At 40.3% G+C, this 18,965-nt stretch overlaps 1 protein-coding gene across 1 annotated transcript in view; it reads left to right on the top strand.

The window, feature by feature from the left end:
• Nucleotides 1-18,965, top strand: part of SPATA16 (spermatogenesis associated 16) — a 326,224-nt gene that overhangs the window by 144,012 nt on the left and 163,247 nt on the right. The window contains exon 3 of the mRNA XM_004603101.2: nt 11,027-11,116. Coding sequence (XP_004603158.2) covers nt 11,027-11,116 — 90 coding nt within the window. The remainder of the gene's footprint in view (nt 1-11,026; nt 11,117-18,965) is intronic.

Raw genomic sequence — 18,965 nt, forward strand, 5'->3', positions numbered from 1 at the left:
TAATATTCAACCCACCTTCTTGTCACCACCCTATGTAATTGCTATATAAACCAAGACTGTAAGTGGGAGAGGGGAGAGAGAGACAAGACAGAAGCAGCAGAGAAGACACAGAGGAGAGAAGACACAGAAGTGGAGAAGACAAAGGGGCAGAGGTATAACAGAAGCAAGGAGAAGAGACAGAAGCAGAGAGAGAAGACACAGAAGCAGAGACAGAGAGAGGTGGGAAGAGACCAGAGGAGAGACAACAAAGACAGAGACAGACAGATAGAAGAGAGCACAGGGACACACATGCCTAATAGATAGAAGCACAAGGAGGAGTCATCCCAATCCAGTACATACACAATGGCTTGAGAGCACCGAACGCGAGCGAGGGGGGGGAGAGAGAGACAGAGAGAGACAGAGAGACAGAGAGAGAGAGCGCCATCCAAAGAGCCCTCAAAAAATGACACATCATTACACATTACCCCCTCAAAGACGTGCGTGCATCTTTGTAATTTTTTACCTAACAAATATTACTATATATTAAAATCAAAAGAGACACACCAGTGGACATTAATGATAAAATTAAAGTTAAATGAGAAGAGTTGGAGATAACAGAATTGATACAAAATGGAAAATGAAGTTAGAAAACATAAATCCAATCTTTTTTGCAAATGAGTGTAATACTTCTGAATTATTAGGGCCCTACAAAACAGCTAAGGCTCTTATAAAAATGCAGATTCAAAAAGCTTAGGGAAATTTTAAAAAATAGGGAGACTACACCCAACAGTGTCCAGGAGCCCCAGTGCCTCTCCCTGCATTACTTGGCCTGGTGGGGAGGGCTTAACAAGGCAGCACTGCTCATGCCTAGCACAGGTACAGACCATCAAAGCCATACCCAGAGGTTCTTTGGGGACCGTGCAGTGGAGGGATCAAACACCACACCTTCAGCAGGCAAAGCATGTGCTCCAACTTTTGAACTCATTTTCTGACCCTGGGACTAAAGATTTCTACTAAGCTCCCAGAAACTATTGATCACACACTGAGTAGTAATAAAAACAGGTAAATTGGCACATATATCCCCTATATACTAACAAATTTATTTTCAGGCATAATTTTAAAGCTTAAGAATAAGAAATTAGTAAAATCTCTCTTTTTCAAAAGGCAAAAGATGCTAAACAATAGAGAAAGCAACACCCCATCACTAGTCTGGGCATCAAACTAGTCAAACATACACCACTGAGCTGAGAATAGCCTCACAGACCTTCCTGGCCACTGCTGGGGTCACATCAGGAAGAATGTAAAATAAATTAGATAAAAGGTAAAAGGAAAAGTTCAACTATTCCAAGGACCAGTAAAAGTATTTGAATGAAGAGAAGCCTCTCATATCTCGAAGCAGGAAGACAATAGTACAAAAAGCTTTTATTCTTAAATTAATCTAATCCCTTTGTTTTAAATTTTTACTGAATAAAATTTAATAGAAAAAGAGGATTCATTCAAGGACATTGTAGTAAGGAAGAAAATACAGAGTTCAATCTGAATTGAACTCCTGTAACACAAGTTGTGAGATCTTTATTTCTTTTTTTTAAAATTGTTCACAATAATTTATCACATTCAATATTCCAACACAAATCCCACCACCATTGCATCTTCCCACCACCAATATTTTAAATTTTCCCCACCAACACCAAGCCTACCCCAGTATCAGGCTCTAAATACTTTATTTTGTATTACTTGCCATGAATAATATGATAAAATGATCAATTTAATTAGAAGAAAGTTTGTGAAGATTGTTGTACCTCATCCTGGAGCCATTCAGCCCTTATATAAAAGATTTGCTAACATGTTGTTATAGGTTGAGCCTTGTGTGATTTTTATATATATTATATATGTATAATATGTATACATATATAATATATATAAAATCCGGGCTGGAGCGATAGCACAGCGGTTGGGCATTCGCCTTTCACATGGCCGACCCGAGTTTGATTCCTCCGTCCCTCTCGGAGAGCCCAGCAAGCTACTGAGAGTACTGATCTCGCGAGGCAGAGCTACCCGTGCATATTGGATATGCCAAAAACAGTAACAATAAGTCTCTCAATAAGAGACATTACTGGTGCCGCTTGAACAAATTGATGAGCAATGGGATGACAGGTGGCACACCCAGTAAAACTGTCCATTTTGAATAGAAGAGAAAATGACAAATGATTAAGAATTTTTTTAAAATAAATCATTTTCTCTACAAATTTTACATACCATAAATATATATATATATTTGAAAGAGTATGTCACTTTAGAAAGCATCAAGTAAATTAATGAAAGTGTAAAAAGTAGGCTTCCAAATCATTACTTGTATCTCCTTGCAGATGTCATTTCTACTATACTTTTCTGCTTCTCTGGTATATATTCCCAGCAGTGGTATTGCTGGGTCAAATGGGAGCTCAATTTCTAATTTTTTGAGAAGCATCCATATTGTTTTCCAAAAGGGCTGAACCAGTCAGCATTCCCACCATCAGTGTAGAAGGGTCCCTTTCTCCCCACATCCTCTCCAACAGTGGTTGCTTTTGTTCTTTTGGATGTGTGCTAGTCTCTGTGGTGTGAGGTGATATCTCATGGTTGTTTTGATCTGCATCTCCCTGATGATTAGTGATGTAGAGCACTTTTTCATGTGCCTTTTGGCCTTTTGTATCTCTGCCTTGGGAAAGTTTCTGTTCATTTCTTCACCCCATTTTCTGATGGGGTTGGATGATTTTTTTCTTGTAGACTTCAACCAGTGCCTTATATACCCTTGATACCAACCCCTTATCTGATGGGTACTGGGTGAATATCCTTTTCCATTCTGTATATTGTCTTTGTATTCTGGTCACTGTATCTTTTGCGGTGCAGAAGCTTTTTAGTTTAATGTAGTCCCATTTGTTGATCTCTGTTTCCACTTGGTTGGCCAGTTGCATGTCATCTCTGAAGATACCTTTTTCTTCAATATTGTGGAGGGTTTTGCCGAACTTGTCTTCAATGTACCTTATGGTTTGTGGTCTGATGTTGAGGTCTTTAATCCATTTTGATCTTATTTTTGCGCCTGGTGTCAGGTCGAGATCTAAGCCCATTCTTTTGCATGTGGTTGTCCAGTTGTGCCAGCACCATTTATTAAAGAGGCTTTCCTTGCTCCACTTCACATCTCTTGCTCCCTTATCAAAGATTAGATGATCATACATTTGGGTTGTGTGTAGGGATATTCCACCCTGTTCCATTAGTCTGCAGCTCTGCCTTTGTTCCAGTACCATGCTGTTCTAATTGTTACCGCTTTGTAGTAAAGTTTAATGTGGGGGAGGGTGATGCCTCCCATCGTCTTTTTCCCAAGAATTTTTTTTAGCTCTCCGTGGGTGTTTATTGTTCCATATGAATTTTAGGATTCTTGATCCATTTCTTTGAATAATGTCATGGGTATCCTTATAGGGATCGCGTTGAATCTGTATAATGCTTTGGGGAGTATTGCCATTTTGACAATGTTGATTCTCCCTATTCATGAGCAGGGTATATGCTTCCATTTCCTCGTATCCTCTTTTATTTCCTAACAGCACAATAGTAGTCGGAGACTTCAACACTGCCCTATCACCTCTGAATAGATCAACAAGAACAAAACTCCGCAAGGAAACATGGACTCTGAAGGAATAAATAGATGAGAGAGGCCTAATAGACCTATACAGGGCTTTACACCCCCAAAAGAAAGAATACACATTCTTTTCCAGTGCACATGGAACATTTTCCAAAATAGACCATGTACTGAGCCACAAAACATACCTAAATAAAATCAGAAAAATAGAAATTGTATCAACTGTCTTCTCAGACCATGATATGCTGAAGATAGAAGCTAATCACACACAGATACAAAGAATCAAAACAAACACCTAGAAATTAAAACAGCTCAGTTTTGAACAATGAGTGTGTCAGGAAGGAAATCAAGGAAGAAATCAAGAGATACCTCGAAACAAATGAGAATGAAGACACAAGCTAGCAAAACCTATGGGACGCAGCTAAAGCTGTGTTAAGGGGAAAATTTATAGCTTTGCAAGCATTCCTTAGGAAGGAAGAAAGGGCCTACACAGATAGCTTGACTTCACAGTTCAAGGCCTTAGAAAAGGACCAGAAAAAGAAACCCAAACCAGACCAAAGGAAAGAAATAATAACAATTGGAGCAGAAATTAACGACATGGAAACCCAGAAAACAATTTGGCTAATCTATCCATTAAATATTCTGGATTTTTCTAAGTGCAGGGCCACATGACTTTTCTAAAATCTATAAGACTTACATCCCCATAGTAGAATACTAAACTGGATGAAAATGTCATGCAAAAGCATTAACATGGAAAGCTTAACTTGCAATAACAACCTAATAAACCCTCAGAAAAGGACTTAATGTTTCCATTGTGAGATACAAGAAGTTTCATGAATTTTTTACAGCAATAGTTTGATCATTCTGTTAGCCATTTAATGGTAACAAGCAATATAAAATAAATTATTGTGGGCCTGCTACTGGGCAGGCTTTAGCAATGGTTAGGAAAATGAAGACAATGGTGGAGGGAAAGTGATTGTGGTGGGATCGGTGTTGGAATATTGAATGTGTATAACAAATTATCATGAACAACTTTGTAAACTATGGTGTTTAAATAAAGTGGGGATAAAGAAAAAATGTTAAAAGAAAAAATGTTTTAATTTTCTTTTCATGTCTTTAAATCTGGAGTTTATAAACAGCTGTGAGGACTCATATAAGTTCCCTAAATTTTAATGATTACTCACACTGTTTTGTAGAGCACTCCATTATTTTCATATATTCTCAAAAAGATTTGTGATCCTCTCTAAAATATATTAATGACCAGTTGAATAATAAACTAATTCCAAGTGATTCTCATCAATATTGAAAGATGTATGAAAGTGACTTGTTGGGGACTGCTCAGGACCCTGAACAAAAGAGGACCCCGAAACCTTTACCCTGGACAAACTGGAAAATTCCATTACCAGCTTTACTTGACCTGAGGCACAGGTGCCCTTGTGACAAAGGAAATAGCCAAACTCAAGAGGTAAAAGTAGCCCAGGGCAGTTAACTAAGAGACGCCATTAAGCCCCCCATTAAGTAGAATACCTTCCTCTACCTTGTGCATTCCTCCTGCCAGATGCTCCTGCCAGATAGACCCTTGCCTTCCCCTCCCCACTATTTCTCAATCTACTCTTGAAGAATGTTGTAAGCCCACCTAATACACCCCGAACCTTTTCTTATTTGGTCTGAGAAGACACTTCCCTGATGATTGACAACTTATGTACCAACCCCCTGCTAAGAAAAGTATAAAGCCAGCATGGCAGTTAATAAAGTTGCCCTTGATCGGCATGTGTCGTCTTGGGCCCCCTATTTATTATTCTCACTAGTTTTATTTCAGGTCGGAACCGCTCACAGAACCCACCCAATTAGGAGCGCTTTCCACTGTTGTCTCTCCGCGGGCCGGAGAGATCTCCGGTGGTAAAAAAATTAGGCCTGGGGAAAACAGGATCATCTCGAGAGATCAGAGTGATATGCAGTTCAGCAATTTAAAGGATCTATGTGATTTTGGAACCTGTTAGACCAGGTTTAAACAAAGATTTCTAATTAGAATGTGGCGCCTACAACGAAATTGAAATTTTTAGTCTAAATTTCTTATTGGAAGAACATTAATAGTTATTACCAGTTGAAATTCTTTTGAATTCCAGTATCTGTACTATCTAGAAAAAGCTACGGAGCTAGAGCCAGAAAACTAAAAGTGAAATAAGAATTCAGAGAGTGCAAGGCTTTATCTTATAAGCCTCTGCTAATTTTAATGAGGAATTTAGCTGTTTTTCAAACAACAATAGAGGTACAGAAACCCTCAAAATAAACAAAGTTACTTGTGTTTCCATAGACATTTGATAGTCAAAAAAAAAAATTTTTTTTCTATGCTATTATCAAAATTTGGTTTATATATATATATATATATATATATATATATATATATATGAATACCCGAAGGGCTCTTTCTGTGTTTGACCAACATGCTTGTATTGTGGAATCGATAAAGTTAGAAAGCTCATGATTTGAACTAAGGTACAAAAACTATTGAACTTAAGCCAAAGAAGATTTACTCATGTTTCATGAAAATTGATGGTTTAAAGGTCTTATGCTGTTGTGTCAATGTACATATACATCTGCATTAGAATGTGAGCTGAAATAATTGTAATAAAAACAGGTTCGGGGAGTAATGATTTAGTTAAAACATGAGCTTTTTGGAGTTCTAAAATTGGTTGCAAAACTTGTCCTACCAGTGTTTTATTTGATTTGAGATAAAAAAAAAAATTAAGCTACTTAGCTCAGGGTTATAAGGAGTTAATCTCAGATGTCAGTTCGAGGGTTTTTAAAGACTTCCCTGGATCTACACCCCCCCCCCCCCCAGCATTCCCAGCTCTGCCCCAGTCAGACTGGAAAATGCAGACCCTCCTCAACAGTGAATTCTAATCACACTTTTGCCCAGCAGATAAGACTTGCTAATCCAGTTTTTTGACTCTTCCAAGTATCTGGTTCTTGCAACTTTGTGAATGAGAAAGGGCTTGGGAAACAATTGATTCTTATATTTGCATTAGAACACACAAAAGAAATAGTGGGAAACCTCCTTGTAGGAGGAGAAGTCTATGCTTATATTTTAACAGATGACACCTACTAATGTACTCCTGGTCCTGCTATGGCTTCATCTGGAGTAAACTTCATCCTTCTGGTACTGACCCAGACTCCACAGCCCACAAGGTCCTGCCGACCCGACTGCTGTGGTTCGCGACCTCTCTGACCCTGTCCAGGACGCCGTGACGCCCGATTCTCCTGTCCACCATGACGGGGCTCATGCTTCCACCTCCCCTGCCCCCTTATCTCCCCTTTCCCCATCTCCTTCTGATTTTTAGCCCCCCTCCTTTTTTTGGGTACCTCCCCTGTTTCCCCCCAGATTTTTAATTTTACTTGGCAAGTCCTTAATGAAGCGGGCGATGTTGTCAATTCCACTTCCACTTGTCTCCCACTACACCCTGGCCCGAGCTCTGGGTTGACCTCTGCGCCCTCCCAATGCCCAGCAGTTCCTGGTCTCTCCCTGATTACGCTGGCGGTCGCGCACCCAAAGCCGTTCCTGGCCATAGCATCATTTCTGGCTGCTCCGCCCGCCGCCACCGCCAGAAACTTCTTTCTGATCCCATCTACGTTTGCCCTGGCGGCCGCCACAGGCTACAACATAACCCCTCTCTTGCCCGCACTTGTGGCTATTGCCCTGATTTTTTTTTGTGCCACCTGGGGCTGCGAGACCACGGGCGACACCTATAGGAAACCTTCCTCCCCCTGGGACTTTATCACGATCCGACGAGCACCTCACACGCCCTCTGTCGATTGCAACCGTGCGTGAAATTTCCTCACCATCCAATTCACTTCTGCTGGCTAACGGCATCCCTGGTCCAATACTTTGCCCTGGGCTCTTCGCCTGTATCACCTCGGCTACGATAAAGGCTTCACCTTCTCCCCTCGCCTTCTAAAAACTGCCCTCTCCTCACGCCCTATTTCCATGGGTCCCAACAACGCCTTTCACCATCATCGCCCCCCTGCCCTCCGTCCCTACCCACCGGCGCCCTCCGGGTCCCCGCCACCCACATCCTTCTTCCGTCCTACTCTGCCTGCGGGTCCAGCACCCTCTTCTCAGCTCATCCTGAATATGGTCAACGCCTCTGCTGCCGCCATCACCGACCCCGCCTATGACCAATGCTGGATCTGCTACTCCTCTCAACCGCCATTCTACGAAGGCATTGCTGTCCTCGGCTCTCCATTGAACGTCTCTGACGCCAACGAACTCCGCTGGGAAGTGGGGCCCACGCACCGATTGACTTTGGGACATGTGGTGGGATCCAGACTTTGCCTATTGGGGCCCAATATGCTCCCCCCGTATGATTTAGTACCCGTTTGCAACCAGACTCTTGTTATATCCAATTCCTCCCTCCACGTTAATGCCACCCTCTATCCTTCCTACGTCATGGCCCCCGCTGATACCTACTTTGCCTGTTCCTCTGGCCTGACTCCTCACATTGTTACATCTGCCTTCCTGGCACATAGAGATTACTGCATTTTGGTTCTGTTTTTGCCACGCCTCACGGTTCGCCCTGCCGATGCCCTGCTCTTCTCCTCTTCTTCCTCTCTCCTGCGCCACCGACGTGAGCCTGTTACTGCCATCACCTTTGCCCTCCTTCTCAGTCTGGGTGCTCCAGGCGCCGGTACGGGCATCTACTCCCTTGTCTCCTCTCAGGAAAACTTCCACCAACTGTCCCTTGCTGTGGAGGCTGATGTCCGCGAATTTAAACAGGGCCTTCAATACCTAACTGACACTGTTGGCTCTCTGGCTGAGGTCATCCATCTTAACAGACACGGCCCTGACCTGGCCTTTTTGAGAGAGGGGGGAGTATGTGCCGCTCTTTAGGAGGAATGCTGTTTCTTTAAAGATAAGCTTGGGCTAGTTAAGGATAGCATTAGACGAGTGGAAGAAAGCTTAGAGGAAAGTAAAAGATTGAGAGACCAGGAGGAATCTTGGTATAAAAATTGGTTCTCCACCTCACCCTGGCTCTCTACCCTGTTGCCTAGCCTCCTTGGACCCTTCATTGGGTTCTTACTGCTAGTTTCCTTTGGCCCATGGGCATTCCGCCGACTCACAAATTTCATTAAGAACCAGGTTGATGAGGCAACCAAACGTTCAGTACAGGTCCACTCTCAGCAGCTATCCCAACACGACCCCGAAGGGCTGGATAACTTGGAAAAGCCCACACTTCAGCCCCTGAGCTTTGCGGAGTTCGAGCACCTGAGTACCTGGCATACCGCCCCCGCTCACTCTGTTCCCGGCTGTGGAAATGCCTAAGACGGGGATAGCTTGGTGCCAGTATCTGGGTGCAAACATGGCACCACCTAGAGTCGTGCACACATTTTTTCTAACCTTTTTTGGTCACTGCCATGTCCAGAACTGGGAGCCCACCAAGTAACCTAAGACAGGCACTCCACCCACTCGCTCATTATTATAATAGAAAAAGGGGGGAGATGTTGGGGACTGCTCAGGACCCTGAACAAAAGAGGACCCCGAAACCTTTACCCTGGACAAACTGGAAAATTCCATTACCAGCTTTACTTGACCTGAGGCACAGGCGCCCTTGTGACAAAGGAAATAGCCAAACTCAAGAGGTAAAAGTAGCCCAGGGCAGTTAACTAAGAGACGCCATTAAGCCCCCCATTAAGTAGAATACCTTCCTCTACCTTGTGCATTCCTCCTGCCAGATGCTCCTGCCAGATAGACCCTTGCCTTCCCCTCCCCACTATTTCTCAATCTACTCTTGAAGAATGTTGTAAGCCCACCTAATACACCCCGAACCTTTCCTTATTTGGTCTGAGAAGACACTTCCCTGATGATTGACAACTTATGTACCAACCCCCTGCTAAGAAAAGTATAAAGCCAGCATGGCAGTTAATAAAGTTGCCCTTGATCGGCATGTGTCGTCTTGGGCCCCCTATTTATTATCCTCACTAGTTTTATTTCAGGTCGGAACCGCTCACAGAACCCACCCAATTAGGAGCGCTTTCCACTGTTGTCTCTCCGCGGGCCGGAGAGATCTCCGGGGGAAAGCGCAGTGACTCAATGATCTTGTGTTGTTCCTATAACATTTTTGTATCCCACATGAAAACAGCTGCCCTGGGACCGGAGAGATAGTTCAATAGGTAGGGAACTTGATTTACATGTGTCTCACCTGAGTCCAATCCTCAGCATCCTATATAATTGTGTGAGCATCACCAAGAGTGATCCCTTAGTTGAAGAAACTACAAGTAATCCCTGAACACCAATTGGTTGCCCCCCAAAACAAAACAAAAATGAAAAAATCCTAACATTCTCTGTAGTGTAAGCTACATTTTCAACTTATAAAAATTACTGCCTCATTCAGTGAAGGGCTATGAGCTGCATCTCTCATTCACCTCACTACCAAATGTCTGTTAATGTGCACTGCTCCCCAAGAAGCAGGAAAGGATAATGTCTGTCTCTGCCAGTTTTATTCTGAAGGGAAGAAGAAGGCAACGGGGAAGTGATCATCTCATCTGGGCAAGATTATGTCTTCAAAAATCTAAAAGAAAACTAGAAATTTACCAGCTGAAAAACTAGCTAGTAAAAACAGTTCATCCTACCTAGAAACCAAGCCTGTAATTGTAATTAAGAAAAATTGAAAACCCAAAAGTTAATAAGGGCCTTATAAAAAGTAGCAAGGTCAAGACCAATACCTTTTTTTGGGGGGGTGGGATGTACCTGGGGAGTTGTCTTCCAAGCAATGCTTGAGAGGCTCCCAGTAGGTCAATGAAAGAGTCTAGGGATGCAGTGCTTCTCAGAATCTGTGGTGCTACGAATCACCAGGGTTACACCCGGAAATACTCGGGAACCATGTTAGCCACATGCAAGGGAAACATCTTAGCCTCTCTATAACTATCTGTAATCTGTGTATCCATAGCTCTATATCTATAGCATTCTCTTAAGTACTATTAATTAGTGATAACACATTTCCTATCTTGGGGAGTGTATAAATCCTAATTATGGAGTGTGAAAGACTGTATCACCCAAAAGCCAGTTGATGTTAAGCAGCTAACAACCTCCGCTTTCATTATAGGTAGTCATATTCGAAATGACCTATCATTTTTGCCTAACTTATTAAACTTAAGCAAATACACTTCTTACATGTATTATAAGTTGCATTCAAAGTCTTTGACATGTCATATCTACAAAATGATCCAGTGTGCTACATTAAATTTGTTTTGTCATGAAAATTTAATTTTTAATTATGTTTGACTTAACTCACATTTACAGGGAGAAGTGAGCCTCATTTACTAGTGTCTTTAAAACCATAAACTATATAAAGTTGAATGTGTGTCGTTCTGTACCTATACACTTCTGGTAATTGTTTTTATGAACCTAATAGCATTCTCAATCCTTTTATCATGTTACAGGAGCATTATATTAAACCCAGCCTATTTCCGAAATCATCTTCGTCAGGCAACAGTGTTTCGATGTCTGGAGAGATATTCAGAAGCTGCCCGGTATGTTTATTAAAACTTTTGTGAAGATTTATTTCAAGTTAAATTAATTTTATTCTGTTTCTGGTAATAGCATAATAGAAGTTTCCATTTCTCTCCTGGAATATGGTTTTACCAGAAATATTGTCTTGTAAATGTCAAGCAAACAATTATTGACTATCTTTTTCTTTAATCAAAGTCATTCTATGTTCATAGCTCTTAGTGTATTTCAAACTTTCTGGCCATGAGGTCACTGAAAATGATGGGAAAGTTTCCATGGAAGATTAGAAATGAACTTGACCTCCTGCTCTCAAGTACATTTCTGGTCCTGGTTTTGATTATACAACTCTATAACCATCTTTTATTGAAGTTCTGGAAATGAAATCCAACTACATGAAAAGGATCCCAAAGTACCCATTTCTAGAAAAGATAATATCAGTAACAAGAGCAAGTGCTAATAGAGTGCTAAAATATTGCCTTTGGAACCAAATATGTTTTATGCAAACCAATTTAAGTTGTTTTTAGTATTCTCTTCCCAAGTACCTGTGCCTATGGCAATGATTTGCAAAAATTATACAATAGACAACTAAATTCAGAATTCTTTCTCACCTATTACAATCAAGTTTTTTTTTCTTTCCTTGCTCAAGCACATCATATTTTTTATACCTGACACTCCTTCCCTTTGATGAATTGCTTAAATGATTTTCTCATCTTTTAATGCCTAGATACCTAAAATTCCTTACTTCTCTCCTTTATCATCTCAGGAATTTTGCAAGAAACTTTGGGTAGTTTCTGTACTTACTCCAAGTACAATTCCCGGGAAGTAATAGGGAAGTAGGATCTAGGTTGCAAGTGGCTACAATTTCTAGAACATTTACAAACAACCCTCCCTGGTAAATGAAGTTTAAGCAATTAAAATGAATAATTTAAAAATAATTAAACATTTTTAAATAATTAATTCTATAAAATGCATGCATTGAGTTACCATGAATTCAATCTAAGAGTCATCTAATTTCAGTAAATTCAAATAGAAGGTAGAATTAATCCCAAATACCTCAGTTTGCAATGAGACAACCAATATGTCACATATTATTTTACATTTTTGTTTATAGTACGTTTTATCTATGGATCTTTATTCTCACATTATTGTAAGAAATCACGCAACCCGGAGATTCTTCTGGTAGCGATTTATTAAGAGACCTTCTCGGGAAAGAAGAGGAACGAGGGGCAAACGAGGAGGAATCCCCTACCTAGCTAGGCAGCTTCCCTCCTTTTTACCCCTCGCTGCCTCCTTACCCCAAGTGTCTGCAGCTGATAGGTTAGTCACAGCTTATGGGCGTGGCAAGACATCCTGTTTCCTTATTAGGAGTTGTTTTCGAAGCACACAGGTGTTGATTACAAAGAACGCTACAAAGCATGGTCCCGTGGAGGCTCTCCACACATTATATTTGCCTTGTACTCTTTATTCAATTTTTTTTGTCTTTTGTTTTGTTTTCCTTAGGGGACATACACAGTGGTGCTCAGGAATTGCTCCTGGCTTTGTGCTCAGGAGTCACTCCTAGTGGCCTTCTTCCTAATTTTTGTTTTTTCCACTGAGTTGTACCTAAGATTTTGTTTCTACTAATACATTTTTTCCTAGATATGTGAATGAGGAAAAATGTAAGAGATAGTAGTAAGCCATCCTCTTCCCAAGGCATTTTAAATGTTACTAAGTATGCATGAAGAAAATAGGGTCAGCAAAAAAAAGATAGTATTATATTTAAGCTCTCTTTAGATAGTAGGTGGCTTATTAGTATGTTGCCTTAATATATTCAAATATCGGGGCCGGAGCGATAGCACAGCGGGTAGGGCGTTTGCCTTGCATGCGGCCGACCCGGGTTCGATCCCCGGTATCCCATATGGTCCCCCAAGCACTGCCAGGAGCAATTCCTGAGTGCAAAGCCAGGAGTAACCCCTGAGAATCGCTGGGTGTAACCCAAAAAGCAAAAAAATATATATATTCAAATATCATCCATTAAAACTTATGTGCCCCTTCAGAATTAGATTGCAGCTAGCACAAAGCTACTATCAACATTACCCACACTCTATGAATCTAGCTTTAAAGTACTGAGGTATTTAGATAGACCTATTCATTAAAAGTATGTGTAACTAGGAATGATGAAGAAATATATATTATGGAAATTGGCAAATGCTACAATTTCGTTGGTTTTTATTTTGGGAGAGGGTGCTGTTAAGGAAGAATCAGGTTGCCAATATATCATTGATTATAACTTAATTGTATCAAGCATATTTGAGTCAAAGAGGTTATAAAATATTTTTTTGAATTCTAAAACAAATGAGCAATAAGAACTTAAAACTAGGAATTTGTTAATGTTTAATATATAAACTTGGTATTAAACACCCATTGTCCTTGACCTGTATATCCCAGAAATAACTGTTGTTTTCCTCTGACTTGAACTTTCCAACTGAGATGTAAATACAACTGAATTATAACCCTCAGTATTTTTTCTCTTCCCAAACGTAAGGGGCACTATGAATGTAAACATTAATAGTTTCATGTTTTATCTTGACTATCATATTTCTAGTGTAAGAAAATACTGTTTGTTATATACCACATTTGTGTTGATCAATAAATTTCTTAGATATTTGAAGTAGTTAAGTTTTAGTTTCAAGTACATTAAATTTAAACTTATTGGGAGGGTAATAGGTTCAAAATAGTCAATGAGGTAATGATCTTGAGAAAGCTATCATTGCATCAATACAAAAATGCGTAAAACCTGAATTCAACACATGATGATAACTGAGAAGATTCACTGGAGAAGATAGGCAAAGTTCCAGGGAAAGTCAACACCGTGGCAAGTGAGCTTGGAGCTGAGTTTAGAGCTAAGGAGTGTTTCCCAATGTGGGGAAGAGGACAAGGTGAAGTAGAGACTGAAAGAATAAGGAGACTGGCAAGATGCTTCCAGAGTTAAGATTCAGTCCTTAAAGTGGGTGTATGGTGGGAGGTGCAGAAAGCAAAGGTTTAATAGAGGTTTAGTTTTGTGTACGCAACTTGCATGTGAGAGTGTCTGGGAGGCAAAGAGAGCCAACTGTGTGCCCTGGCCTCAAGCTGCAGCTGAGAGAAGACACCCAAGAGGTCAGCCTCACCCAACACAGCTGCAGGAGGAAACACTTTAGGGCTATAAAAATATATATGGGGTGTGGTCACCAGATAGAAATCTCTAGCTTAGATTGGTGGTCAGTGAACACACAGGCCTTAGTAGAAGTTCACCTGTGTGGTAGCCCACGCCCTCCAAATGGTAAGCTTCATTGGGATCTGTTGCTACAGCTGTGGGATAATATAGTCATCTGGGGGATGATACTGGCAAACTGCCCATAGCTAGGAATATCAACTGACTGAATAGCTGTTACTATCACACATGATCACAATCACAGTCACTACTCAAGTCAACTGGGCAGTGACTCCACATATTCTTTCATTTAAAGAACAAAGCATGCAAGAATATATGGTGATGTAAGTAGAGAAATGGAAATTCTAAGAAAGAATCAGGCAAACATTGTAGAGTTCAAAAGTGCTATACAGAAATGAAGAATGCCTTTGATGAATTCCTGAGGATGATGGACAGGACTAGATAAAGAATGAAAGCCAAGAGGACTAAAAACAAAGCAAGAGAAGTGACTATCCAAGATCTGTGATAACAACTATACAAGTTTTAAAACACATTTAGTATAAATACCAGAGCGAGAAAATAAGACAGGTATCTTGGCATGACATTCCCAATTGATATCACTGGGTCTATTCCAGAATGGGAGGCAGAACCCCGCCCTACTGTGGGGGTACTAGCAGCCTCCAAGCCTGATATGAACTATTAAAAGTGCTCACAGCACACCACTGCTTCTGCTTGATCTTCTGCATGCTGCTCCATCATCCAGGGGTGAGCAGAGAAGACAGAGAGCAATCTCTGGCTTAATCCCTCCAATTCTTCCAAGGGGGCTCAATACAAAGACTCACCCCTATCACAAGAAGAATATTAGACCAAAAAAATAAAGGGAAGAAAAACATTGGAAAATCAGTAAGGAAAACATGCAGAAGTCCACCAAGCTCAGTAATCAAAAGCAGTATCACCAAAGATATTAATAGCCAGCAAATCCTCAGACAGTGTATTTAGTGACTCTGTGATGAGGAAGTTCAACTTGTTCAAAGAACTGATAGCGCAGGCAGTCAGCAAAACACAAGAGAGTGTGGAGTAGAAATGGTAGGCGATATTAAAAATTAGTCAATACAAGTTCTGAACAGCAGAATAACAGAAATTTTTCAGAGTGGAAAAAGCCAAGAACTATTTTTAAATATTTTAACTAAAGTAAAATGGAAATGCATCTCAACAATTCTATGTGGTGAAAAGTAGTGCTTAGGAAGAAAATTTTAGTCTTGCATACATTAATAAAGAATAAAGAATAAATATATGAAATCAAAAATAATAGCAGGAGGGCAGGACCAAGATGACTATAAAGGGAAGGTTCTGAGAGAGTTACAGTGGTATCAATACAAATAACATGTGAAAACGGAATTAAATACAGCATCTTGCCAGAGTCTTAACTGAGAAAAGACATTGGAGAACATAGTCATCATCTCCAGGAGATTTACCCCTGTAGAATACAGAAATATGGACCACTTCAGAACTCAGTAATGCTTTGGGAAAGACAAAGCGAAGATTAAAAGAGGAAAGGAACTGCAAGCCAACACCAGACCTAAAATGCTAACTAAAGTGAGATGGGGGATTGCAAGTGAAAGGCTCTGAGTTCAAAGACTTTACAAAGGTTCGGATTCTTGCTTCATTCATGGAGGGGAAAGAGACTGGGAATTACTCAAACCCCACACAGTTTGTGGTAGTTCAGGCCATGATTGGGAGCAGTCCTCTTTAAGAGCAGTGATTCAAAAATCCAAAAGTTATTTAGAGGTTATTATGAACAACTTTATGACACTAAGCTGGAGAACTACAAGTGAATGAATATTTCAGATCCTACAATCTCTCAAAGCTAAATAAAGAGAAGTATAAAACCTGAACAAACCAAGCATGCATAAAGGAATTGAAATTTAAAATCTCCCCAAGAATAGAAGCCCATGTCCAGACAAATTTACTAGGTAGCTCTATCACACCTTCAAAGAAACTACCCACACTCTTCAGGCTCTTACAAAATATTGAAGACACAAGAATCCTTCCTAACAACTCTTGTGAAGCCAACATCATTCTAATACAAAAAGCAGACATAGATAGTTTTTAAAAAATAAAATTATAAGCTAGTATTCCTCATGATCATGATCACAAGTTTTGGACAAGAACTGAGTATGGAATAGAGAAGGGATCACTAAGAACATAAAGGCTGGAGGAACCAGTTGGGATGGGAGATATGTGCCGAAAGTAGATAATGGACCAAACATGATGACCTTTCAGTGTCTGTGTTGCAGGCTATAATGCTCAAAAGTAGAGATACAGTATGGGGAATATTGTCTGCCTTAGAGGCAGAGGGAGGGTGGGAAAGGGGGGGTATACCCGGGATATTGGTGGTGGGGAATGTGCACTTGGTGGAGGGATGGATGTTTGATCATTGTGTGATTGTAACTCAAACATGAAAGCTTGTAACTATCTCATGATGATTCAGTAAATTTTTTTAAAAAATTTAAAAAAGAAAGTAGGTAAAGGTATCACTTTATTACTGTATCACTGTCATCCTGTTGTTCATTGATTTGCTCAAGTGGGAGCCAGTAATTTCTTCATTTGTTCTGTCGCATGCTAGTGTAGCCCAATGACATCTGCTTACTCCAAGAACACAAAGAACATGTTGTCATTACTGTTCTTGGCATGTCAAATACATCACGGTTAGTTTGCCAGGCTCTGTCGTGAGGGTGGGACACCCATGGTAGCTTGCTAGGCTCTCCAAGAGGGGTGACAGGAGAATACAAGCAAGTATGTTAAAACCAAACACATGTGTGCTGCTTCAGGTACACTAGTGTGGTAGAGTATAAGAGGTCGTGCATCTGCAAATACAGCCATGCACTCCAGGAAAAAATGCATCACTCACTTCCAGGAGCTTTGTTTTATAGTCTCTTGATCTTGGCCATTGATGAGATTACACGGCGCCAGAAGGAGTTCGTGGATGTGACTGCCAACCTATTGGAAAACTGGGGATCTGGGTCGAGGAGGCCCAGTCTCGATCCAAGTAGGCTTGGCGATCTCAGCCATGGGTCCTGCATACCTGAGTTCCTCTGCTGGTTCCTTCATGCATGAGGCTCCTCTGAGTGTGTGGAGAGTGGCCTTGAGCATGACTGTTGCTGGGTTCTGGAGGCTTTTGGCTTCTGGGGCTCTGCTTGGGGTAGGGAGAGAAACTCAACCTGATGCCCTCTGAAGGGGCCTTGGTGAAGACAGACTGGCATGGAGACAGAAAGGTAAAGGTATAAACAATATAATCTTTCAGTATCTGTATCACAAACACAATGCCCAATAGGAGAGAGAGAGAGAGAGAAGAAAATTGCCTGCCATAGAGGCTGACTGACAAGGGTAATAGTTGGGGGTGGTTGGAGGGAAATTGGACACTGGTGTTGGGAAAATTACACTGGTGGAGGTATGGGTGTTGGAGTGCTGTATGACTGAAACCCAATCATGAACAGCTTTGTAATGGTCTCTTTTGTGGTGAACCAATAATATTTTTTAAATCCAAATGCATTTTCTTCCATAGTGTACATGGAACATTCTCCAGAGTAGATCACATCTTAGGACATAAGTCTAACTTACATAAATTCACAAACAAAAAATTATACCAAGAATCCTGTCAACTACAGTGCCACAGGAGAGAAATTAACCATATAAAAGAAGGGGAGAAACTTTACCACCTGGAAGCTAAAAAGCATGCTTCCCCATAACATATGGACCAAAGAAGAAATCAAGAAAGAAATAACAAGATTCCTTGAAACTAGTGATAATGAAGAAACACGTTACCAAAATCTATGGGACAAAGCAAAGGAAGTACTTAGGGGGAAACTCATAGGAATACAGGCCCATATTAGGAAAGAAGAAAAAGATAAAATAAACAACCTAAGTGCAAACTTTAAATATCTGGAGAACCAACAGCAAATGAATCCAAAAGGTAGTAAAGAAAAGAAATAATAAAACCCCAGAGCAGAAATAAACAACATAGAATTTAAAAAGCAATATGAAATACTAATGAAACCAGGACCTGATTCTTCAAAAGAGTAAACAAGATATCAGACCACTGGCTATATTCATGAGGGAAAAAAACAAAGTTTTAAAATTAATCAGGTCAGAAATGAGAGGGGAGAAATTACCACAAAATTTCCAGAAATATTGTGTAGTATATATAGCTACCAGAAAAGAAAAAACCTTACTCTAGATTTTCCTACATTGTGGTTAGAAATAGAGAATATTGTTTTAGGCAAAATGATAAATGATAGAAAGACAAATGATAAGTCATCTCACTAGTGTCTGTATATGTAAAGAAACAAAATTATAAATAATATCAAATGATAAAAGCCCTTAGCATTTATATAAGTGAAATAACCAACCGCTGAGGGGAGGGGATTTGGAGAAGGAAACAAACAAACAAACAAAAAACGACATCATGATCACGATAATATAGTACCTAGTCTTATATTTCCAAAATTACTTTGGGGATCATTTGGTCTTTGTCCCTGGAATTTCTCATAATCCTTCTCTAGATTCTTCCTGCCTCTTTGACTTTTCTTCCCAATCTATGTTTCAATCTACAGCCAAAAAAATCAATGTTATTAAAAGTTCTACCCTGTCATTTTTTTCAATCTCATTTCCTTTTCCTTGATCATTAAACCATACTTTCTGAC

The sequence above is a fragment of the Sorex araneus genome, chromosome 2 (genome assembly GCF_027595985.1).
Source record: "Sorex araneus isolate mSorAra2 chromosome 2, mSorAra2.pri, whole genome shotgun sequence".
Classification (NCBI taxonomy): domain Eukaryota; kingdom Metazoa; phylum Chordata; class Mammalia; order Eulipotyphla; family Soricidae; genus Sorex; species Sorex araneus.